The 26,527-nt window shown below is 41.5% G+C and overlaps 1 protein-coding gene across 1 annotated transcript; it reads left to right on the top strand.

Moving 5' to 3' along the window:
• Nucleotides 1-1,742: 1,742 nt before the first annotated feature.
• NRG4 (neuregulin 4) lies at nt 1,743-25,279 on the top strand. Its single transcript, XM_044283399.1, has 6 exons — nt 1,743-2,044; nt 2,342-2,411; nt 17,795-17,885; nt 18,255-18,404; nt 18,778-18,858; nt 24,102-25,279. Exons 2-5 carry the CDS (start codon nt 2,402-2,404, stop codon nt 18,812-18,814), a joined length of 288 nt encoding a protein of 95 aa, XP_044139334.1. The 5' UTR covers nt 1,743-2,044; nt 2,342-2,401; the 3' UTR covers nt 18,815-18,858; nt 24,102-25,279.
• Nucleotides 25,280-26,527: the final 1,248 nt, after the last annotated feature.

Here is a 26,527-nt window from a genome sequence, read left to right on the forward strand (position 1 = left end):
CCAAAGTTCAGGCTAACACCTAGCCCCGTGGCCCCTCAGCCAGCCCGGCTGAGCCCACTTGTACAGAGCCTTCCCAGGCCTCTGCTGCACACAGACTCTCCAGAGTGAGACACACCCAAGATCCAGTAGCAGGATTAAATAGGATCCCTGGACATGAGCCCTAAGTCCCGGACTGGAACCTGGGGAAACAACACCTCAATGTTCACATTGCCACAGCAGTCACTAGCGGTTTAAACAGCATTAACAGTTCTTCATATGAAATGGGTCTTCTTGAAAAATCAACCCATAAAAGTTTCCTAATAGTAAATTATTCTTTTTTTTTTGTAGAATATTATTCACTACTTGAGAATTAAATTTGTGAGTTTAAAATGAAAATCAGACATAAAATATTAGATGACATTTTCTTTCTAAGAAAACTAGAACCAACCCTGAACCTCATATGGGTTCAGTGGTCTCCCTATTCCTTTCTACAATTGCCCTGCTAGGTTAAGTTCAAGCTGACTGTTTGTATAATAGACTGAACAAGGTCACATACCATTCCATCCCTTGAATTCATTGCTTCGGTTGTGTAAATCTATTCAGCAATTTCATAAGGTTTCCCAATCTCCCAAACACTATGTAATTAGGTAGGGTAAGTAGATGTAGCTCAGCCAATCAGTGACCTACTGTAAGTTGTCATCCTCAACTAGCTGCACAGATTATTTAAGCAACTCCAAGCAACATTAGGCACCAAGGACTGATCCTCTGCAGCCAGGTATCCAGATATGTTCTGCCTCTACCTTTTATGCCTTATGTTATATGTAGTATAAATAAAATAGGTTTTGTAGTTAGAGTTTTTTTTTTTAAAGGGACACTTTCATCAGAAAGGTATATATATATATATATATATATATATATATTTATTTTTATTTTTTAATCAATACAAATAGAGAGTTTTTAAAAGGAATTGTTGGATGTCTTTTTAATTTCAGGAATACTGCACATTTGAAAATTAATTACAAAATATTGTTCTTCTGTAGCAGTAAGCACATAGAGAAATAGAGCTAAAACTCCTATATAGATGGGAAAACCCAGTTTATTGCTGTTGTGATATGAAGATATTATCGGAAGGATAATCCTCATGATAATTATAGGTGTAGAATTGGTTAAACAGTATGAAGTCTCAATTGTTCTCTTGATAGGCCTAGATAACGATATCCACAGAAGACTATTGCACTGATCAGTGTAATGTGCGATACTCTGAGTCAATATGGGAAGGACTTTCTCTGGTCGAAATGAATGGTCTGATTGAGAAAGTCAGTGCTAAATGTCTAAACAAAGAATGAGGATAAAGAGCCAGGACAAGAAGTAGAATACATAGAAAATATAACATCCACATAGAATACTCACATATAAGCTGTTAATATGTGATATAATTTTTGATGTTAGCGTTTCTTTATATGCTAGTGTGCATACGCATTTATACTGTTGCAGAATTACAATTGACAGTACTTGAGTTAAACACAAATCTTGCAACAGATAGCTTCCTTTAGTAAATTGTCATAAAGTAAGTACACCTTAAATATGGTTAATGGAACTTATTCCTAAATGCGTTTATTGTTGATTAACAGTCAGACAGGATGCTTAGTTATAGAAAAACTCTCTTCCGGACAAACTGTGCCAAAATGATAGCCACCGGTTTTATAGCAGCCATAGACAAAACCATGCCTCTACGCTAAAAATATCACACGCACCATTATGCAATGAGCAGCATTCCAAAGATGTGATAGCTATTAAAGTGCTGAAAGGGTGGCAGAAGGGGTACGACAAGACTTCAGGTCTGTAGCATTAAGGCCACTATTAGTAATCTACTGGAAACTGGAAAAAAAGAAGTGATAGTAGAAAAACAAGAGGAAAAGGGAGAGATCAGCCCAGGGGAGGGGCAGCTGTGTGGAGCTCAGGAAGCTTCTTATCCACAGTAGGACTGCATGGGGTGGCACAGACAGTGCACAGATCAGTGACATGCAACAAGCTCTGCTATCTCTCCCGTAGATGCCAGGATACTGTAAGTAACAGAACACACCAGCACAGTCCACTCGTATGTGTCAGCACTATATGATTGTGTGCAGTAATGTAATCCACGTGTGCGTGTGAAGAAGTTACACACTGTGTGTGGGCCTAATCTGTGTGACAGATCTGCCCGTCCAGAGGCGCTGACTGGGTTACTACATTGCTACCCATGTCCTAGAGCAGTGCACAGACTTTTCACTGAATGTATCACCACTAGCAGTGAGATTTGTTGATCACCATAATCACATGTTTGTAAATGAATTATATCTCTTTTTTTTTTTTATCATTCCAGACTTGATTCTCCAATATATTATTGTCTCTGAACCCGGACCAAGTTATCTGTCTGCATAATATGACAACAGGTAATTTTATATGTTATACTAAATAGATAATTCTACCGATCATTGGCTAGTCAGAGTACAATGGTTAAGCTAAATGGGACGTATTTTCTGCATAAAAAAAAGGATTGACAATTGATTTCCACAAGGCAGAGCATATTTCTGCATGAGTTACCTTCTGGAAACTTACATAAAGCTTTATAATAGGAAAAAGCAAAAGCTGTTTCCCCGAATGTTGCGTCCTTGATTAACTGTAACTTCCCATTTTTAAGTATGGATGGATTTAGAACAGCTTCTATTTGCCTTGTGAATACATGTATGACTATGTGAGCAGCCGCTTGTCATCTAAACATGGTGTTAATACATATTAGACAGACATAGGCTGAATCTGCTGACTTCAGTGAAACTGGCCAACCATCTAATGCAGAACTACCGGAGCTCCAGCTGCTGTAAAACTACAGCTCCCATCATGCTGACTTGCTCAGCTGTTCTCTGAAGTCCTGCAGAAATGAATGAAGCATGCTGAAGTGCCAGAGGTTGCTAACGCCCTGATCTACTGTGCATGAGGCGTACTGTCTCTCCCATGATGGCAGTTGTGCAGTGATGGAAGGATTGAGCTGTTGAAATAGAACATGTCTTATCCCTTTGTTTTCAAGAGAGATAAGCTGTCGCTAGCGCTGTCTGTCAGCTGCTTATTCCCATCTCACTATTGATTACATGCACGGTCAGCCAAGCTGACCGTGCATGTTTATAGAGGAATAGCTGTCGTGTTGTGGCCAAGATTTAATACCTTTCCATAACTGGATGCTGTGGCAATCATTAAATAGCGTTCTATTCTAAAATAGTAATCCAAAAACAGCACAGAACAAAACAGTGGTGCTGCTTATGGTGATCAGAGAGATTCATTCTTACATTCTCTAACATTCAGTTTTAAAATAATTGAAATCTAACTGGATGCAATAAGCTATAACATTGCTGTGGTGAATCTGCCATGTATAACATGTTTCCCTTCGATATAAATAAAGTGATAACTAGATAACTAGATCAGACCCCCTAAATCATATAGCAAAATTGGAGGATGATCAATTTAAAACGTAACCTTTATTGATATGCAATTAGAAAAATAGGTCCCAATATTAAAGATACTAAGATACTAAATCAAAATACATCTATGGAGCGTCAGTAGGAAGGCCCTTGATAAGTAATAACACTCGGTGGCCAAGAGTACTCAAGATGCAATAATACAGTGCTCGGCGACACCTAAAAGTGTAACCATTGGTCCTACCGCTCCAGTAGATACGTTCCTTGTTCAGCAGTGGCCTCGCCGTTAGTAGATAATAGCAGTCGTCCGAGGCTAAAAAGGATGACAAGGAAGGGTTAGGTAAACTAGCTACCTTGCCCTGCGATTCCCTGCAAGGTCCTACACTAACCCTGATCACCTAGTCACAAACCCCCACGACCAGGTGCTACAGGAACCTAACCCTAGAATTAGTGCGCCCTAATAAAGTCCTGCCTTATCCCCTAGTAAGGCAGGAGTGGGCTTATTAGGGCGCACTAATTCCAGGGTTAGGTTCCTGTAGAACCTGGTCGCGGGGGTCCGAAAACAGTGTGAAAACAGCCTTACATATGGCTGTCCATTCTGGTGTTTGCCATAACAGTAGACAGAATGAGACCACTGAAACCAGTAATTTCCTCTCTCTGCTTATCAGACATTGTAAGTAGCAGCTACGTAAGTCCTTTATATGGCCACTCCATTAAATAGATGTTGCTTGGTATTTGTACAGTGCCAGATGTATACCTACTAGTGCAATTACACTGATGAGCAAAAGGGTAACAATGTTTTGAACTTTTGACTTTCAGGCTCCATATCTCACGATCATTGGTACCATCATTTTATAGACTATCATCTTGGCTATGTCATACATAAATTGGACTTGCAACTATGTAGCATATGATTAGTTATGCAGATTCTTGTCACGTAACTGCATTGTTACTGTTTTGCTCCTAAAATTCTAAATTCAATTTTTTATTATTTTGTTAGTATTTTGTAAATCCACCTTTGGCTTTCAGCATTGCCTGAATCCTTCTGGGCATGCTCTCGATCAGATTCAAGAATGTCTCGAACGAAATCTGTTCCCAGGTCTCTTCTACACATTCACAATGTTGGTGCATACTGGTAGACTCACTTGAGTACGAATACAGCTTTTTCTTCAACTCTACCCACAAGTGTTCAATTGGGTTGAGGTCTGGGGACTGTGGGGGGCCAATCCAGTACCTCTACTTTATTGTCATTGAACCATTTCTTTGGGTCGTTATCCTGGTGGAACACTATGTCGTCCTTTGCATACCCGTAGTACTCGAGTGTATGAACTAAGTTCTTTAGCTCACCATCGATTCTGGTCTAGTATCCAACGCTTTTGGCTGTGAAATAACCCCATAACATCAGGCTTCCTCCACCGAACTTGACAGTTCTTTCAATTTCTCGATCCATTAGCCCCTTTTTCCCTTGTTTGTTTCAAACCCATTTGCACCCATCAAAGCCAAGTCTATTGACTTTCATCTCATCGCTCCAAAATCACCCGTTTCCAATCTGCTACTGTCCACTGATAGTACTTTTTTGCAAACTCGAGCCAACACTTCCTATGACGATATTGAAATCGCCTCGACTTCAATATCGTCATAAGAAGTGTTGGCTCGAGTTTGCAAAAAAGGTACTGTCAGTGGACATCTTTTTTCAGGCAACCATTCCAGACTTCCAGTATAATGTGCGTCACATGGTGCTTGCATGGACGTCTGTGATCTCACTATTACAAAGTATAGAAGCCAACTCCACTGCTGTGAGAACTGATAGACCTTGTGATGAGCCAGATTTGAACCAATGACCTTTCAATGGGAATCAACCTAATAACACACTGAGCTATTAGTGAATGTGAGAACAGGTTGTAATTTGTAGTAGACAAGAAGAAAAAGATTGTTCCACCACCAGGTGCAAAACAGTAACAATGCAGTTACATGACAAGAATCTGCATAACTAATCATATGCTATATAGTTGCAAGTCCAATTTATGTATGAGATAGCCAAGATAATTGTCTATAAAATGATGGCAGTCTCACGTTCGCAGCTGTAGTGGATGATTAGATATGGAGCCTGAAAGTCAAAAGTTCAAATACATTGATATCCATTTCTCATCAGTGTATTTGTGCCCTGTACACTGTATGATATTGCTCCACTATCTTTCTGCGCAACATTGTGGGAATTGGTGATCCTCTACCCATCTTGGCTTCTGAGAGACACTGCCACTCTGAGAAGCTCTTTTTATACCCAATCATGTTGCCGATTGACCTAATTAATGTTAATTGGTCTTCCAGCTCTTCGTTATGCTCAAATTTACTTTTTCCAGCCTCTTATTGCTACTTGTCCCAACTTTTTTGGGATTTGTTGACACTGTCAAAATTTGAATCAACGTATTTTTCCTTTAAAATTATACATTTACTCGGATTAAAGGTTTGATCTGTCATCTACGTTCTATTACAAATAAAATATTGACATTTGCCATCTCCACATCATTGCATTCAGTTTTTATTCACAATTTGTTTAGTGTCCCAACCTTTTGGGAATCCGGTTTATATTTTATTTGTATTAACATGTCTAATTATATCTAAAGTTACAACAAAAGATTACATAATTTCATCGGATAAAGGATAAACAGAGAGTTCTTAATGTAAACTGTAGTTTATATTGCTCAGCCGTAGCATTCCTGGTCACCATGGCTGAGATCTACTACAGCTCTCTTACATGGGTTATCACAGTGACTTGTGCCAGTCTCCTATAAATATATGCAGTCCACACCCACATTTTCCACCCCAGTTTGCAAATTATTGCAACATTTTACATAGTGTCTCAGCTTTTTGGGAATTGGGGTTGTTCATATGATGTAACTGGGAAGCCTCTTGCACTCACGTTTAATAGTGTTGCAACAACTAAGTTTGAAAATCTGATACGGTCGCAAGAATTACCTTCAGGTGTCTTACCACACTTCCTGTATGATGCAACAGGAAGTAAAGGAGGAAATACAGAGAACCTGTCACCATAAGCTCTGGAGTATTTACACTTCTCCCTCTCTTCTGATATTTATAATAAGGGCATGTCTAACTGGGCAGACTGGAAAAAGAATGGTGCTCACCGTAATTAAACTGATTCACAGCTGATCCAGAACTATAGCACTCAGACATCTCTTAAAGCCAAGACCAGGCAAGGTTGGGAGTCTTGGGTCTCAATGTTACAGCCATATTTTTCTAATAGGTACTACAATAATAGTACTGTGTGGGTAAACTGTCAGTAGTCAGCCTGAAAAGACAGATAAATATAAGCAGTTTGAGTATCTCCAATTGAGATACTGCCGTCATGCAGGTGAGGGGGAGCTGGGGGCATTTCTGTTATATCAGTGGTGGAGGTCCCAGCAGTGAGTGTCATGCTTCGGTGTGGGAGGGATACACCACACCAAGCATAAGAGGGAAGGGGGAAACAGGGAATCAGGCCTGAGAACTAGGGAAGGAAGAAGGACACCTCCTAGTAAAACCCTAGCCAAGACCCTGACTGACTACCAGTATGAACGGACCCCAGAGGTACATGTGTTCATACAAAGGAATAACTAGAGTCCTATCTAGCCCTATAGGACCCTGGTACTAATGGCATGGACGAGACTACCTGTTCCTCCAAATGGAAGGACTAACAGGATATCACGACCGGCGTGCCTATCACATACGTGACACAAAGGGAGGGAAAAGGGAAGGCTCTGTCCAAGGGAGAGGGAAAGGTGGTGACCCCTTTCTCACCTTGAGGCTGGCACCTGACTGCCCTGACGTCCCTAGACGGGTTCCTCACCCGTACGCCGATCGCGTGCCTAAAACCCTGGCTTTCCCTAAGATGAGCCCTAGATAGTGAATAGGGCGGTGGGAACACTAGTCCGCACCACTAACTCTAAAGGAAAACACCAAGGGGAGGACAGACAATACAGACAACATATAATCCCAGGTGGGCGACAACAGAAGACAACAAAAAGCCCAACAGGGATCCGGAGGGTAACACTCTGGAACAACAACCAGGATTCACAGCTCCAGTGGGTCAGTATAGAAGTCCAGGCAGGAAGCTCTATATCTGGCAACCAGAGAAGTGAGAGAGGAGAATATAAGGAGATTGGGAGTGACAGACAAGAAACAGCTGAGGAGGAGAAGCTACGGATCCCTGAGTGAGACAAAAAGGATAGTAAGGCAAACACAGAAAACTATCATTAAAGGGGACCTGGCACCGGGATTTTGGGTATAGAGCTGAGGACATGGGTTGCTAGATTGCCGCTGGCACATCTGCAATATCCAGTCCCCATAGCTCTGTGTGCTTTTATTGTGTAAAAAAACCGATTTGATACATATGCAAATTAACCTGAGATGAGTCCTGTACATGAGATGAGTCAGGGACAGGACTCATCTCAGGTTAATTTGCATATGTATCAAATCGGTTTTTTTACGCAATAAAAGCACACAGAGCTATGGGGACTGGATATTGCAGATGTGCTAGCGGCCATCTAGCAACCCATGTCCTCAGCTCTATACCCCAAATCCCAGTGACAGGTTCCCTTTAAGAAACAGCGTGATCTTTAGACATAGAGCGCGCAGCCACCCGCTGCGACTTCCTGACCGCGGGTATAACGGAGTCAGACGTGGCTCTTTTATTTACAATTGGTCACTAGGACCATAGATGTCCCTGATTGACACGTGTTACTAAGTCTAAAGTTTAACATTTATTACTTGTCCTTAAAATGTTTCGAACACTACAATTAAAATAATCAGCTATGCATGCTAGATACATACATCAATAGTGCCAGTGACTCTGTTTACTGAGTGATTCCACTAGAGGGCGCTTGTAACTATTAGCTGTTTGAGGCTCTCCTGCCTATTATTACGATGCCCCAGTGCTATGTTACTGCGCTCTGTTTTTGGCACAGTGCGCTACTTTAAACAGCAATCGCCCTCATGAAGTGCACTCTCTCTCTTTATGTTTTTATCAGATCACTTCCTAGCCATGCATACACTGGCTAAAACACGCTACCTGCCCCCCGACATGTTTCGCCAAACACTTGGCGTCTTCAGGGGTTTGGGCAGTGAAGTGTGTGTTGGGGGCGGATCCCGATTTATAAGACCTCCCTATAAGCGTAGCGATTCTGTTATCCAATGCGTGTCTCTCTTTCTCTTAGTCAGACCGCTCAACCACTCTTAGTGTGTCTACCACTTATCGTTCTTTGATGTCTCCTCCTAGTGTCTCCCCAGCCAATGACCGTTCTCCTGCGCCATCTAGGTTGCGCTAATCCTTGGTCTGAATTGCCGATCCTTTTGGTCAAATGCGCATGTCTGACCAAGTGCCCAGACATGCGCATTTGACCAAAAGGATCGGCAATTCAGACCAAGGATTAGCGCAACCTAGATGGCGCAGGAGAACGGTCATTGGCTGGGGAGACACTAGGAGGAGACATCAAAGAACGATAAGTGGTAGACACACTAAGAGTGGTTGAGCGGTCTGACTAAGAGAAAGAGAGACCCGCATTGGATAACAGAATCGCTACGCTTATAGGGAGGTCTTATAAATCGGGATCCGCCCCCAACACACACTTCACTGCCCAAACCCCTGAAGACGCCAAGTGTTTGGCGAAACATGTCGGGGGGCAGATAGCGTGTTTTAGCCAGTGTATGCATGGCTAGGAAGTGATCTGATAAAAACATAAAGAGAGAGAGTGCACTTCATGAGGGCGATTGCTGTTTAAAGTAGCGCACTGTGCCAAAAACAGAGTGCAGTAACATAGCACTGGGGCATCGTAATAATAGGCAGGAGAGCCTCAAACAGCTAATAGTTACAAGCGCCCTCTAGTGGAATCACTCAGTAAACAGAGTCACTGGCACTATTGATGTATGTATCTAGCATGCATAGCTGATTATTTTAATTGTAGTGTTCGAAACATTTTAAGGACAAGTAATAAATGTTAAATTTTAGACTTAGTAACACGTGTCAATCAGGGACATCTATGGTCTAGTGACCAATTGTAAATACATTTTTGTATAGTCCCAACATGTGTTAGGGAGAGATATGTAAAGGTGGTCAGACGTGGCTCTTGACACCCTCGTGACACAGGAGTCTCCTTCAGGCCGAATACAAACAATAGGGAAAAGCAACACAAAGAACCCAAACAAAATACAAAAAGGGAAAGGAAAGACCTAACTTCAAAGGATCTATGGAAGCACTAGGAACTCCATGGAGATCCACACACTAGCAATCCACAACTGAAACTGAAGCTATAAACTGCACAGCATTGTGGGAGAAGCAACTATAAATAAGGAAGGTTAAATGACCACATTAGCAACACCTGAGGCAAGGGGTGTGGCCATTACCAGAAAGAACACAGACGCCTATTGATCCACAGGGAAAACCTGTCAGATCAAACCACCTGTTCCCAGTCTCACCGATCTCCTGCCACCTGTCGCGGGAACGTCCGTCTGTCTTTCTATCAGTAATTAACAGGAATTTAGATCTCATTTTTTGAGGTTATATATGTGATATACACTTCCATTAATCTATTTATCCTCACATCTTTGTATGAAAAAACTAGTATCATGACATTGAGCAATGACTATCTAGAATTTCCAGTATTTAGCAATGGCAAGGTTATTCACCTTTGCTGCTAAAGAAGGACAAGGACTGTAATCCAGAGGGGCAGATGGGGTGCAGTGATTTAATAATGGTGACTTAAGTAATAATACAAGTAATAATATCAAAACATGTATAAAGTATATGCAAAAACATATTAAGTTACTAAAAGCAAGAATAACACAGATATAACCCAGCCTCACCACAGCAGTTATCCTTGCGGTAACCCATCTCTTCAACCTATCACTGACCGCTAGTGTCTTTGTATCCTGTTTTAAACATGCAACCATCACACCCAACCTCTTTGTATAGCTATTGCCCCTTTAACTACTCCCATATGCCTAAAAGGTACTTGAAAAACATGTGCACCTTGAATTGTCCTCTCACCTCTGTTCCTGCTCCCTCTTTAACCAGCTACAATCTTGACACTGTCCTCTGCCTTTGACACCGTCGACCACTCCCTTCTGTTGCAAACTCTTTCATCTCCTGTCGTCACAGACTTGGCCCTCTCCTGGATCACCTCATACCTCACAGACCAGACATTTAATGTCTCCTACTCGCACACCATCCCCTCATCTCATCCCCTTTCTGTTGATGTCCCTCAAAACTCTGTCCTAGGACCCCTGATCTACACCCTGACGACACGCTAATTTACCTTTCTGGTACAGATATCACCTCTTTACTATCCAGAATCCCACAATGCCTATCTGCCATATTATCCTTCTTTTCCTCTCGCTTTCTAAAACTGAAAAGGGTTTTCTGAGATTTTATTATCAGATTAGTGGGGGTCCGACACCCAGAACGTGCCGATCAGCTGTTTTGAGAAGGCAGTGGTGCTCCTGTGAGCGCTGCGGCCTTTTCACACCTCACCAAGCACAGTGCCGTACATTATATAGCAGTTGAGATTGGAATAGGGCTGAGCTGCTCCTAGGCCACGTTACACATTAATGCGTCGTCACTCGGCCTAGGAAAAGCGTAGAGAAGGCCGCAGCGTTTACAGGAGTTACACTGCCTTCTCAAACAGCTGATCACTGGGGATAACCATGTGTCGAACCCCAATGATCAGATACGGATGACCTATCCAGAGGATCGGTCATCAGTATAAAAATCTCAGAAAACTCCTTAAACATGGAGAAAACAGAATTTATCTCCTTTTCCCCATCTCACTCAGCCCACCCAACAGACCTATCTTTCACAGTCAATAGCTGCACACTCTCCCCGGTCCCACAAGTCTGCTGCCTTGGGATAACTTTTGATTCTGCTCTGCCCTTCAAACTGCACATCCAGGTCTTTTCCACCTCCTGCCTCCATCAACTCAAAAATATCTATCAGATATTCACATTCCTCAACCAGGGGTCTGCAAAAATTCTTGTACATGCACTCATCATCTCCTGCCTAGACTACTGTAACATGCACCTCTGTGGCCTCCTATCTAGCACCCTTGCAATCTATCCCCAACTCTGCTGCCTGACTAATCCACCTCTCCCCCCGTTACTCCTCTGTTTATTCTCTCTGCCAGTCCCTTCACTGGCTCTCCATTGCCCAGAGAATCCAGTATAAAACACTATGACATTGGGTAGCACCGATTTATCGAGTAAATAGCACAAACTGTTATAGGACAATATCAATACTCAATAACCCCATAGGTACATAAGTGACCCAATACAGCGCTATCTGCATATAATTCATTTGTTATATGAACAGTAGCCATATTGGCGAGGGCTCCACTTTGGCTGCTGCTGGGCCAGGATTGTGATTACCGTATATATTTATATTAATTATATTAATGTATTTTTATTTGTAATATTTCTTTTTTTATTGTGTTATCTATGAATAACTCTACTACTAACTATTAGCTAGATTATCCTTTTATATTGTGCAATATTTGTGTTATTCATACTTTTGGTAACGTAATGAATTTTTGTATATACTTTATACACTTTTTGATATATTTACAGTACTTGCAGAACCAGTCCTATTTATTGATTGGGATCCTTTTTTGCTGTTTGGTTAGACAGCTGACTTGGCAATCGTGAGGCGACTGATTACAATATATAACACACTCAAGCCTTTATTATACCAGGTCATTGTTGGGCCGATCATCGCTAACATGCATTTTTAGTAAGGCTCGTTAGCGATGATCTGCCTGTATAATACTGCTGCCAATTAACCGATGAACGAGCAAACTCTCGTTCATCGGCCAATCGCAATCTTTCAGCAGGTTTAAAAATCATTGCTTGCCGGCGGCAGATCGTGCTGTCTAATAACAATCTGCTGCCGGCAAACAATGAGCCAGTATGGGGACGAGCGATTGCATTAGAGATCACTCCTTCCCATACTGTGGGAAGGTTTGTAGTGATAAAGACATAGATTGTATGTGATAAAGTTCTCTTCAGAATGGGGTTTCCTCCATTGCTACTCTGCTACCCTAGAAGCTTGTTTCAGCTATTTAGTCAGACTAATGTGCCATGGTTGCCTATTGATTTTTGGGGTTATGCATTAGGGGACGACTGAGTCAAGAGCTCTAGTTATTGTGGTGTTATACAAAGTGGTGGCAGCATTTGCATCATGGAAGGAACATATAGTAGAGGGAGGCTGAAGAGAGAAAGCAAGGGAAAATCAAGATATTTAAAGGTTGCTATGGGAATGTGTCGATTTGTGGATTGGAGGGCAGCTGAAGAGACAAGTGAAGAGAATGTAACTAGATTGTGGTTAGATAGAGGGAGAGGTGAGTTCTTTTGCTAGGGAACAGATGTGGGTAAAGATAAGATCCAGTGGGTGACCATCTTTGTGGGTGGTTGTGGAGGACTACTGTGAGAGACCAAAGGAAGAAGTAAGTGCCAGAAGTTTAGAAACAGCTGGGTCGAAAATGTCAATGGGGATGTTCAACTCAACTATGATGATAGTGGGGATGTCAGTGGAAAGAAAGTGTAGGAGCCAGTAGTAGAAGTGGTTAAAAAAGATTGTGGCTGGGCCTGGAGGGCGGTAGATAAAGTGGATAAAGTGCAATCCAGTTTGAAGAGTAACCAAGAGCTTAATAATAGAGTCTAATACCTAGAAGAGGAAGAGGAGGTAATTACAACTGCTGAAATGGAACGAGGTTAAAAGGTTTTTCCGGTTTTATGTTAGTAAGGATTAATAATTGTGTTATGTTTATGTACTGACTATTGGCTGCAGTCATGATGCTCAAGTACGGTTCATTTGCAGAATGTAGCACTGCCTTGTAGTTCTTCCATGTGTGAACACCTGGCTAGTTATCCATCCTGGCTTGGTTTTACACTGAACTATCAAGGTCTAATATGAATTAAAACTGCCTGTTTTGGTGCAGATTTATAGTTCACAGACCTTGTTCCCACCCAGTGAGTTTTTGTGAACCCAGCCTTACACTTAGCTTTTTGGATGTAATCAATACTGCATATGTGCAGTTGAAAAGCTGCAACAGGGGCGCCATACAATAAAATTGTTAAAGAAAACACTTAAGAGCCCTTTACACTGGCTGAGCATTGGCCAGATAATCGCTAACAACGAAAACGTTTGTACGAAAACTCGTAAGCAATTATCTGCTTGTGTAAAGGTGCTTCCGATTAATTGATGAACAAGTGAAGTGTTCGTTCATTGGGTAATATTATGATCGTTTGTGTGGTCACCTATGTGATCATGCCAGTGGCGACTCTAGGAACAATATATAGGGGAAACACAAAGATACCACAGTCAAAAATGCAGGGGCACTAATAATTTTCACCACTTAATCATACTACTGAAAAAAACAAAATAAGTATATATACCGTAAATAAGATTACAAACTACGAGAGAATAGCGGTATGCAGGGATACATTTATAATAAAACAATTTACTTACAAACAAAGCTATCCAGTCGTCTGCTGTGCCGTCCTCTGATTGCTTCTGCGGATTCTTTCCCCTCCCTTTCTGTCTCTCCTCAGTGTGCAGGCGCTCTGTTAAGGGTGATCTGTGGATGACACACTGTTATGGGGGATCTGTGGATGACACTGTTATTATGCTTCTCATTAGCCCCCATTATGCCTCTCATTAGCTCCCATTATGCCTCTCATTAGCCCCCATATCAGCCCTTATGCCTCATTAGCCCCATTATAAGCCCTTATGCCTCATTAGCCCCCATTATAAGCCCTTATGCCTCATCAACCCCCATTATGCCTCTTATTAGCCCCCATTATGCCTCTCATTAGCCCCCATTATCCGCCCTTATGCCTCATTAACCCCCATTATCAGCCCTTATGCCTTATTAGCCCCCATATGCCTCATTAGCTCCCATATGCTTCTCATTAGCCCCCATATCAGCCCTTATGCCTCATTAATCCCCATTATCAGCCCTTATGCCTCATTAACCCCCAATATCAGCCCTTATGCCTCATTAGCCCCCATATGCCTCATTAGCTTTCATATGCTTCATTAGCCCCCATTATGCCTCCCATTAGCCCCATATCAGCCCTTATGCCTCATTAACCCCCATTATCAGCCCTTATGCCTCATTAGCCCCATATGCCTCATTAGCTCCCATATGCCTCATTAGCTCCCATTATGCCTCATTAGCCCCCATATGCCTCATTAGCTCGCATATGCCTCATTAGCCCCCATATGCCTCATTAGCCCCCATTATGTCCCCAGCAGCCTAATTTTTTATAAAATAAAAAACACTTACCTCTCCTGCTTCTGGACTCTGCCGCTCCTCGCCGCCCGCGATTTTCTTCCTCCTCCGTCGGCTGTGCTCTGAACTGGCACGCACAGCGTGAAGTCACAGTGCGCCCTCACGCTGTGACCAGCCCTGCACAGCCGACAGCCGAGGATCAGGAAGCTGTAAGTACAGAGCGTTCACCGCTTCCTGGTCCTTCGGTACTAATGAGCGCTTCCATAATGGCCGGCCATTGGGGCTCAAGAGGCAGCGCAGCTGCCTTGGGAAATCAGTGTGGGGGGGGGGGGGCACAAGGAATAACCCCCCTTACACCCCTGTAGCGATGCCACTGGATTATGCACTCTGCTGCCGGTAAACAATGATTCTGTATGGGGATGACATTAGAGATTGCTCCTCCCCATACTGTGAAGATCGCTGCATGTAAATACAACGGTCTCCCTCACTGACAAGCAGTCGCTTTCCAGGAAGGAAGGCTTTCCTCCCTCCAATCATCTGCTGAATCTGTCAGTGTAAGGGGAACTAGACAGACTTCAGTGGTGACGTGTCTCTTCTGGACATGTCACCGCTGAAGCCAGTTGTTGGTTACAGTTGATCAGGGGATCATGCTTAGAAAGAAGTAAACAAGCTGCAGACCAGAATATGGACATGCAGGAGTCAGTACTCAGGACTGGAGTCGCAGGCTGCGAACATCACTTAAAAGTTAAAGGAGTTATCCCATGATTAATGTAAAACATAAGAACCAGACATCATATAGTACATAACAATCTATTTCTAACAAAGCTAAAACCAGCCCTGTACCTCACATGGATCCAGGGATCTCCCCATTCATTGCTCCAATTGTTCTGCTAGATTTACAGTGGATATAAAAAGTCTACACACCCCTGTTAAAATGTCAGGTTTCTGTGATGTAAAAAAATGAGACAAAGATAAATCATTTCAGAACTTTTTCCACTTTTTTTTATGTGACCTAAAAAACTGTATCACTCAATTGAAAAACAAACTGAAATCTTTTAGGTGGAGGGAAGAACTAAAATAATGTGGTTGCATAAGTGTGCACACCCTCTTATAACTGGAGATGTAGCTGTGTTCAGAATTAAGCAATCACATTCAAAATCATGTTAAATAGGAGTCGGCATACACCTGCCATCATTTTAAAGCGCCTCTGATTAACCCCAAAAAAAGTTCAGCTGCTCTAGTTGGTCTTTCCTGAAATTTTCTTAGTCACATCCCACAGCAAAAGCCATGGTCCACAGAGAGCTTCCAAAGCATCGGAGGGATCTCACTATTAAAAGGTATCAGTCAGGAGAAGGGTATAAAAGAATTTCCAAAGCATTAGATATACCATGGAACACAGTGAAGACATCAAGTGGAGAAAATATGGCACCACAATGACATTACCAAGAACTGGACGTCCCTCCAAAATTGATGAAAAGACGAGAAGAAAACTGGTCTGGGAGGCTACCAAGAGGCCTACAGCAACATTAAAGAAGCTGCAGTAAGATCTGGCAAGTACTGGCTGTGTGGTACATGTGACAACAATCTCCCGTATTCTTCATATGTCTGGGCTATGGGGTAGAGTGGCAAGACCAAAGCCTTTTCTTACGAAGAAAAACATCCAAGCCAGGCTACATTTTGCAAAAACACATCTGAAGTCTTCCAAAAGCATGTGGGAACAGGTGTCATGGTCTGATGAAACCAAAGTTGAACTTTTTGGCCATAATTTCAAAAGATATGTTTGGCGCAAAAACAACACTGCACATCACCAAAAGATCACCATACCCACAGTGAAGCGTGGTGGTGGCAACATCATGCCAAGGGGCTGTTTTTCTTCAGCTGGAACTGGGGCCTTAGTTAAGCTAGAGGGAATTATGAACAGTTCCAAATACCAGTCAATATTGGCACAAAACCTTCAGGCTTCTGCTAGAAAGCTGAACATGAAGAGGAACTTCATCTTTCAGCATGACAACGACCCAAAGCATACATCCAAATCAACAAAGGAATGGCTTCCCCACAAGAAGATTAAAGTTTTGGAATGGCCCAGCCAGAGCCCAGACCTGAATCCGATTGAGAATCTGTGGAGTAATCTGAAGAGGGCTGTGCACAGGAGATGCCCTCGCAATCTGACAGATTTGGAATGTTTTTGCAAAAAAGAGTGGGCAAATCTTTCCAAGTCAAAATGTGCCATGCTGATAGACTCATACCCAAAAAGACTGAGTGCTGTAATAAAATAAAAAGGTGCTTCAACAAAGTATTAGTTTTTGCACACTTATGCACTTATGCAACCATATTATTTTATTTTTATATTTTTTCTTCCCTTCACCTAATAGATTTCAGTTTGTTTTTCAATTGAGTTGTACAGTTTATAGGTCACATTAAAGGTGGAAAAAGTTCTGAAATGATTTATCTTTGTCTCATTTTTTTTTACATCACAGAAACCTGACATTTTAACAGGGGTGTGTAGACTTTTTATATCCACTGTATATCAAGCTGGCAACTCAAGGGAAGTGTCTTTCTCAGGGGGCGTATCTTTCTTCTGTCGCTCCCTATCTCAGCTGAGGAGGCAGTTCAAGGAGGAAACTGAGAATGTGTGGCCTTCTCAGTGAGCAGGACAAACAAATAAGAAATACAGATACATTATATTGAATAACTTAGTAGCTATAATACATTTTTAATTACATGCAATTACAAAAGTATTCAGATCCAGGAGCAGGTTTGAAAACAGTAGAAAATGTATGTGGGACAGCCCCTTAAAGCAACATCCCTTTTCACATAAAACATGCCCCCTTAGCAGGCAAGGTGCAGTGGATACTTTCATCATAGATATGTCTAAAATGAAATGCACCACATTTTGGCTCATATTACACCAGAAATCAGATGCAGCCACAATGCGAGCCATGTGATTTGGGAATGTTAGATAACTTAGAGACCAGCAAGGCAGTTACTCCCTGTTTGTATCTGTGCTGTAGATGTTGCCACATTTGATAAAAGAAGTAGCGCGGCATGTGATTCTAGCTTTGTTTACACTGGATCCACCTTGTGTTTCAGGTCATGGAGAACCCTGTGCAGCGAAAGGGCAGAAAAGTTTCTGTATGAATGGAGGTATATGTTACAGCATAGGTCCTAAGCAACTCTGCAGGTAAGTGGCATGATATATGTTCCTTAACTTGCTATACTGTATTTCACCATTTAGTGCTTCAATACCATAGATGTGTTTGTGGTGGTGGTTGTATATATGGTTTATTAGGAAACAGAGGTAGAATGTGCTGACTGTGCTTGTATAATACATATGATAACCCATATAATTAGGTTCCACCAAATCACAGCATCCACCTCCTTGTTAAATTAAATGTAAACAGCTCTTGGCTTTCCGTAACTCCCACATGCTGCAAATGGAGAAAGCTGTGTGCAAGTGTGACCACCTATCTAGTAAATTCAGTAGAGAAGCAACTGATATGGGTTGATGGGCCTCACAGCTAATTACTTGAATTGCTTTTATATTCTGCAGATGTATTGACAACTACACAGGCGAGCGGTGTGAAGAAATCCTCTTATCTAGTGTGGACACAGAACCCCGAAGCAACTTTTTGATTAACTTCCTGGTTTTAGGCACTTTCTTGGGCCTGATATTTTTGGGATTAGTTGTCTATTGTAGCAGGTAAGCCAATTTACCAATTAGGCTAGGGCTACAATTCGGCAAACATGTGAATTTACAGTAAAGACTCAATCACACTGGTTACAATATCTGTGAGGGATGTCATGTAAGGTAGATAATGACTTTCCTTCCAATAACAAAAATGAAGTTACTCCAAACACAGGATGCATGACATTTAAAGGCATATCAGCATCTCGATCCACTAAAAACATTTTTCTTTAAAAATTAAATAACATACTCAATGACTGGATCTTAACACTAGTCATCACTGTGTGGTTTCAGTTACAACTTCATAAAAATTTGATCTTGTCCCCAAGTTGTTACATTTTATGTTGGCAAAGTTTATTTCTAATATCTACATTTTATAACTTTACAGGAGAAAATTAAAGAATCGTAGAGAAGACGGACCATAAATATGACAGCTGTGTGGATCCAGTGGAAATCCAGATAAGCTGAGGTAGTTGTAAATCTTAATATTTTCTAGTGATGATCTTCAACCAGTCAGGACCTAAAAATTATATGTAAGCTAGTGGTGTATAGCTGCATTTTAGGCTCAGCTTCATCTAGTAATAAAACTTAGCTACAGTATCTTTAAAGATCCTGAAGTAGTCTAAGACACACCTCCTGATGCATCATTGGTTAAAGCTGCTGTAGCCTCCTCTGATTGGTTGTTGTGTATTATTATTATTATTATAGCGTCATTATTTTCATAGGGCAGTACATATGAAAAGGGGTGCAAATACATAATATAAAGCAAGTACAATAATCATAAACAAGACAGGTTAGAAACTGGTACAGAATGAGAGAGGGCCGTGCCCGTGAGAGCTTACAATCTACAATGGATGAGGGAAATATACAGTAGGTGAGGGTAGAGGCTGGTCATACATTGGTATAAGAGCAGCAGGGTTTCTGTAGGTTGTAGGCTTGTTTGAAGATGTAGATTTTTAGGTTTCTTTTTAAGGTTTCCACGGTAGGTGGGAGTCTGATGTGTTGAGGTAGAGAGTTCCAGAGTATGGGGGATGCACAGGAGAAATCTTGGAGGCGATTGTGGGAAGAGCAGATTAGAGAAGAGTAGAGAAGGAGGTCTTGTGAGGATCGAAGATTGCTTGTGGGAAGGTTCTAGTAGTTCATGTCACAGATGTATGGAGGGGACAGGTTGTGGACGTCCTTTTTATGTCATTTTTAGTGTTTTGTACTGGATTCTCTGGGCAATGGAGAGCCAGTGATGGGATTGGCAGAGAGAAGAGTCAGAAGAGTAAAGTCCCTTGCAGACGAGCATTTGTCATGCTGTGAGTCCGCAGCGCAGCTCCCGGCCTGACCTCCCAGCACTGACGGGGTCACATAGCATTATATTGATTTATGATGCCATGTAACGCTTACAGTTCTGGAATGTATTGGATAACACTGGCAGCATTATGTCAGTGTTATCCAATACATTCCAGAACTGTAAGGGTTACATAGCATCATAAATCAATATAATGCTATGTGACCCCGTCAGTGCTGGGAGGTCAGGCCGGGAGCTGCGCTGCGGACTCACAGCATGACAAATGCTCGTCTGCAAGGGGCCTAGGGGTGAAGAGGTGAATTAGAAGGGGCGTGAGATCAAAGGCAACAGAGGAGGATGTTACAGTAGTCTAGGTACAAGATGATGAGGGCATATAAAGGCATTTTTGCAGACTCCTAGTTAAGGAATGGGCAGATCTGAAAGATAATTTGGAGTTGGAGGTGACAGGAGGTAGAAAGGGCTAGGATATACAGGTTTGAAGGACAGAATAGAATCAAAGGTTACGTCAAGGCAGCATACTTGGTTGACTGGGGAGAGTGTGCAGCCATTGACTGTGATAGATAGGTCTGTTAGCAGGGCTGAGTGAGGTAGCAAAAAGATGATAAATTTATTCTTTTCCATGTTAAGTTTTAGAAAGTGAGAGGAGAAGGAGGAGGATATACAGTGGGATGCGAAAGTTTGGGCAACCTTGTTAATCGTCATGATTTTCCTGTATAGATCGTTGGTTGTTACGATAAAAAATGTCAGTTTAATATATCATATAGGAGACACACACAGTGATATTTGAGAAGTGAAATGAAGTTTATTGGATTTACAGAAAGTGTGCTATAATTGTTTAAAAAAAATTAGGCAGGTGCATAAATTTTGGGCACCACAAAAAAAAATTAAATCAATATTTAGTAGATCCTCCTTTTGCAGAAATTACAGCCTCTAAACGCTTCCTGTAGGTTCCAATGAGAGTCTGGATTCTGGTTGAAGGTATTTTGGACCATTCCTCTTTACAAAACATCTTTAGTTCATTCAGGTTTGATGGCTTCCGAGCATGGACAGCTCTCTTTAAGTCACACCACAGATTTTCAATTATATTCAGGTCTGGGGACTGAGATGGCCATTCCAGAACGTTGTACTTGTTCCTCTGCATAAAAGCCTTAGTGGATTTTGAGCAGTGTTTAGGGTCGTTGTCTTGTTGAAAGATCCGGCCCCGGCGCAGCTTCAGCTTTGTCACCGATTCCTGGACATTGGTCTCCAGAATCTGCTGATACTGAGTGGAATCCATGCGTCCCTCAACTTTGACAAGATTCCCAGTCCCTGCACTGGCCACACAGCCCCACAGCATGATGGAACCACCACCACATTTTACTGTAGGTAGCAGGTGTTTTTCTTGGAATGCTGTGTTCTTTTTCCTCCATGCATAACGCCCCTTGTTATGGCCAAATAACTCAATTTTAGTTTCATCAGTCCACAGCACCTTATTCCAAAATGAAGCTGGCTTGTCCAAATGTGCTTTAGCCCACCTCAAGCGGCACTTTTTGTGCTGTTGGTGGAGAAAAGGCTTCCTCTGCATCACTCTCGCATACAGCATCTCCTTTTGTAAAGTGCGCCGAATGGTTGAACGATGCACAGTGACTCCATCTGCAGCAAGATGATGTTGTAGGTCTTTGGTGCTGGTCTGTGGGTTGACTTTGACTGTTCTCACTATTCGTCGCTTCTGTCTATCCGAGATTTTTCTTGGTCTGCCACTTCGAGCCTTAACTTGAACTGAGCCTGTGGTCTTCCATTTCCTCAATATGTTCCTAACTGTGGAAACAGACAGCTGAAATCTCTGAGACAGCTTTCTGTATCCTTCCCCTAAACCATGATGGTGAACAATCTTTGTCTTCAGGTCATTTGAGAGTTGTTTTGAGACCCCCATGTTGCTACTCTTCAGAGAAAATTAAAAGAGGAGAGAAACTTACAACTGACCCCCTTAAATACTCTTTCTCATAATTGGATTCAACTGTGTATGTAGGTCAGCGGTCACTGAGCTTACCAAGCCAATTTGAGTTCCAATAATTAGTTCTAAAGGTTTTGGAATCAATAAAATGACAACAGTGCCCAAATTTATGCACCTGCCTAATTTTGTTTAAACAATTATAGCACACTTTCTGTAAATCCAATAAACTTCATTTCACTTCTCAAATATCAGTGTGTGTGTCTCCTATATGATATATTTAACTGATATTTTTTATCGTAACAACCAACGATTTGTACAGGAAAATCATGAGGATTAACAAGGTTGCCCAAACTTTAGCATTCCACTGTTGAAGATAGGCATTGTAGGATTCTGGATATTAGGGAGGTGACATCTGGATCAGTGAGGTAAATTTGTGTCATCAGCATAAAAGTGATACTAGGACAGAGCCTTGAGGGACTCCAACAGAGAGGGGATGAGACAAGAAGGCGGTGTGTGAATGGGCCACATTTATCAAACTAGTATAAATTAGACCTGGCTTAGTTGCCCATAGCAACCAATCAGATTCCTCCTTTCATTTTCCAAAGGAGCTTTCCAAAATAAAAGAAGGAATGATTGGTTGCTATAGGCAACTAAGCCAGTTCTACTTTGCACCAGTTTGATAAATGACCCCCTAAATGTCACTAAATCTGTGAAATATGAGGTGATCCAGAAGAGGGCCAAGTCCGTGACACCAAGAGATGAGAGAATTTGTAACAGAAGGGAGTGGTCAACTATGTCAAAGGCAAAGGACAGGTCAAGGAGAAAGAGTACAGAGTAATATTATTTGGATTTGGCAGATAGCAGGTCGTTAGCGACTTTGGTAAGGGCAGGTTCAGTTGAGTGTTGAGGTCGGGAGCCAGATTATAGCCGGTCGAAGAGAGAACAAGAAGAGAGGTGGGAGGATAGTTCAAGGTAGACATGTTGTTCAAGTAGCTTTAAGACACATGGGAGAAGTGATATGGGGCCATAGCTAAACAAAGAAGATGGGTAAAAGGAAAGCTTTGTGAGAATGGGTGTAATAGTAGCATGTTTAAAACATGAGGGGAAGACATCAGTGGTTAGTAGGATAGATTAAAGAGATGAGTTAGAGCAGGGATAAATACTGTGGTGAGGTTGGGGATGAGGTGGGATGGGATCAGGTCAAGCACACAGGTGGTGAGATGTGATCTGGAGAGTAGGGTGGAAAGTTTTTCTTCTGTTGGTGGAGAAAGTTTTTTTTTTTAGGAAGAGAACTGAATAGATGTGTAGACAGCTTTCTTTGATATTCTCAATCTTTTGTTTCAAGTAGCAGTGTTGCAGTGGCAAAGTCTTTTGCTGAGATGAGTACTGCTTGACAGAGGAGAGAGTTAAATGTGTTAAATAGTAGGCCTGTTTTGCAACAGCAAGTGCAGACTTAAAATTGACAAGGGATAGTTTGTATGTGATAAAGTTCTCCTTAGAATATGTTTTCCTCCATTGCTACTCTGCTATTAAGATATTTAAGGTTGCTGCAGAGATTTTCCAAATTGTGGATTGGAAGGCAGCTGAAAAGACAAGTGAAGATAATGTAAGTAGATTGTGGTTGGATAGAGATAGAGGTGATTTAGATAGTTTTTTAGCTAGGGAACAGATGTGGGTAACGATAAGATTCAGTGGGTGACTATCTTTGTGGGTGGCTAAGGACCACTGTGAGAGTCCAATGGAGGAAGTGCTAGAAGACAGCGGAGTTGAAAATATTAATGGGGATGTTCAAGGCAACCATGATGATAGTGGGGATATCAGCAGAAAGAAAGTGTAGGAGTGGCTGGGCCTGGATGGCGGTAGATGGCAGCCACTTGAAGGTTAGAGGGAGAGTAGATGCAGACATAGTGTACTTTAAATGAAGGAAGCATAATAGAGGGTAGCCATGGAGTTGGGCTAAAGGAGCTGTTGTCCGATAGGATAGGAAAAGACCAACTTCTCCACCATGTTTATTGGAGATGAAAATGTTGTGAATGTAGGAAAGTTTATTGCAGACAGAGGGTGCATTCCATAGTGCTCCTGGAAGAGGGGAAAGGGGAATATATAAGGGAATACATATGTGTAAACAGCAGTCTATCAGAGACTCATCAGGAAGTCAGTATATGGAGAACTGATTTCTCTTACAGCAAGGACAGAATGACTATGAAGTAGAGATTACTAAATTACTAGTTAAAAGAAGCTGGACATCAGGTAACTGCCACAAATACTGAAGAGAATGAACTTTATTCAGGGATTCTGGAGGATCGCTTTAAACTAGTTTTGGGTCAGTGGAACTGCAGGAGTGGAGGATTGCAGTCCTGCAGCCATAATATGGATATAAAAATGTGGTGATATTGTAGCCATCTGAAACTGACGTTGATCTTTATTTCTATAGACTTTGCATTACACCATACATTCCTGAAACTATATGTCTTTTGGATAGGTATAAGAAGACATGTGCTGCCTTATGGAAGACTGGACCTTTGAAATGAAGTTCATTAAAAGTAGTATGATGATTTGCTTTACAAGAAGCTCCTTTGTGGCTCCCACAGATTTAGGATCCGGAGTAGAACATAGTTTCTACTGTTACGCTCTCTGGGAATCCTCCCTGAAACAGTTATTGCACATCCTGGATCTGATCACATGAATCTACATAGATAATTGGTCATATGTTGCAGGACAGAATCTGCATAAAACACAAATATTCGAGCTACACCTTAAGGAAAGTCCTCTAATGGGCAGATATGTGAGCTGGAGACAGACAAGTTGAGGGAATGTCATTGCTGTCCATTTATAGTATAACATTAACTTATAGGCTAGCAAGACCCATGAAATCAGCACTGAATCAGAAATAAAGGATGGATTACCTGGGACCAGTGACTCTGAAAATACAAACAAATATCATTTAGTTTATGGCTAATGTGATACTGATCCGGGGGAAATATGTGATTTATGTTTTTTGCATTTACAAAGAGGGTCAGTAAGCTGGCTTTAGACAGTCTTCATATGTGATTATGGCTTGGGGGTTTACGGATATAAAGCTTAGTAGAATATATATGTACAAGTACTTCTTCGATTGAATGAACTAGATGTGAGAAAGGAAATGCTGTATTCCCTTGTAGTAACCAACTCTGTGTTGTATGTACAGTTTATGTCTACATACATTTTCTTTGACATTAACCATTTTATCACTGAAAGACAGTACTATGTATCAAGATGTGTCATTTTTGTCTAAATTATTTTATCTACTATGACCTGGAGCATTGTATTAAGTAAAATGTGTTATAAAGAGTGCATAGCCCAGAATTTATTGATGGCAGTACTGAAGATTAGTTATGTTCATGCTATTCTGTTGTGCTGCAAGTCAACAAGAGAACATAAAGTTGTATATACACAATGGGGATGATTTACTACCCTACAATTACAAGTTCTAGCTTATGTTTTAGGCCAGGGATGCCCAACCTGCGGCCCTCCAGCTGTTGCAAAACTACAACTCCCAGCATGCCTGGACAGCCTACAGCAGGGAATGGTGGGAGTTGTAGTTTTACAACAGCTGGAAGGCCGCAGTTTCAGCATCCCTGTTTTAGACCTTTTCACTTCTCGCTAGACTAGGAGAAGTTGCGTAGAGGAAAAGGTGCTTGGTTTAAAATGTGACCACATCTGCCAATATGGTGCCAGAATTTTGATTCCAGATAAGCTAGGTGATGTAAAGCTAGACGAATGTAACTTCTAGCATCAAATTTATCAGCCAGCATGAATCATTGTAATAAATTTTGTATATCTCTAGACTAAGTTTGCACTGTTATATATATATATATATATATATATATATATATGAATATTTTCCAGTTGTTTTTTCCCCTGAAATCAAGCCTCCACTTTAACAAAAATTGCAAAAGACGGTGTGAACAGAGTTTTAAAGAGGACCTGATACCACTCCTGACTTGTCTGTTTAAGTAACTACTTATATTCTCTATAACATCAATTCTGGAGCATCTTTTCTGAGAATACTTCATTGTGCTGTTCCTGGTTAGGGTACGGCCACACAGCACAGCCAGGAAATACGCGGCCAACTAGGCCACAGCTGCCTTTTATTTAACAAAAGATGACGGCACTCTATTACTGGTCTTCATTGTTAATGGCCATGCGGCACCTTCAATACCGCGTGGCAATTAACAATGAAGACTGAAAATACAGTGTGGTCATCTTTTGTTAAATAAAAGGCAGCTGTGGCCTAATTGGCTGAGCAGTGCTTGACGGTCACGTTTGTCACAACCGTGCCATGTGGCCGTATCCTTATTCCTCCTACAAGTATGAATAAATTACTAGCAGGGTGTTACTAGTTGGGAGTGTTCCTCTATCAGCCCCGATTAGAGTATCAGACTGTTATGTTGCTCCAAAATTGTTACTGCTTGGGGACTGCAAGTATTTACTAAGACAGACATGTCCATAGTATTGTTAAATCTTTTTTTTTTTGGGTGAACCTTTTATTTAAAAAATAAATAAAAATAAATTAGGGCATTTTACAAGGAGTTGTGAAGCACAGTCAACCCATGATATCTTGTTTGATACAGGGAAGTACAGGCAAATAATCTTTGTAGTAAAAGCATATATACATACATACACACACACATATACACCACTGTATATAGGGCATTTTTAGGGTTGAGAATCCAAAAGGTAATTTATTTTTAACAGAGGGAGTATCTATATGATGGAGACAGAAAGAATATAACAGTGATCCCTCAAGATACAATGGCCTCAGGATACAATATTTGTAAGATACAATGGGTCAGAAAAGACCTTTGCAAGTTGAAACCAGCCTCAACATACAATGCGTCAGACTCCGATCCAACCAATCAAGTCCAC

This window comes from Bufo gargarizans, chromosome 2, assembly GCF_014858855.1.
Source record: "Bufo gargarizans isolate SCDJY-AF-19 chromosome 2, ASM1485885v1, whole genome shotgun sequence".
NCBI lineage: Eukaryota > Metazoa > Chordata > Amphibia > Anura > Bufonidae > Bufo > Bufo gargarizans.

What these genes read in the sequence shown, in the direction of transcription:
- NRG4 (XM_044283399.1), top strand. An exon ending in GGTCCTAAGCAACTCTGCAG is followed by an intron (nt 17,886 to 18,254) that starts GTAAGTGGCATG and finishes TATATTCTGCAG; the next exon opens with ATGTATTGACAACTACACAG. An exon ending in TTAGTTGTCTATTGTAGCAG is followed by an intron (nt 18,405 to 18,777) that starts GTAAGCCAATTT and finishes ATAACTTTACAG; the next exon opens with GAGAAAATTAAAGAATCGTA.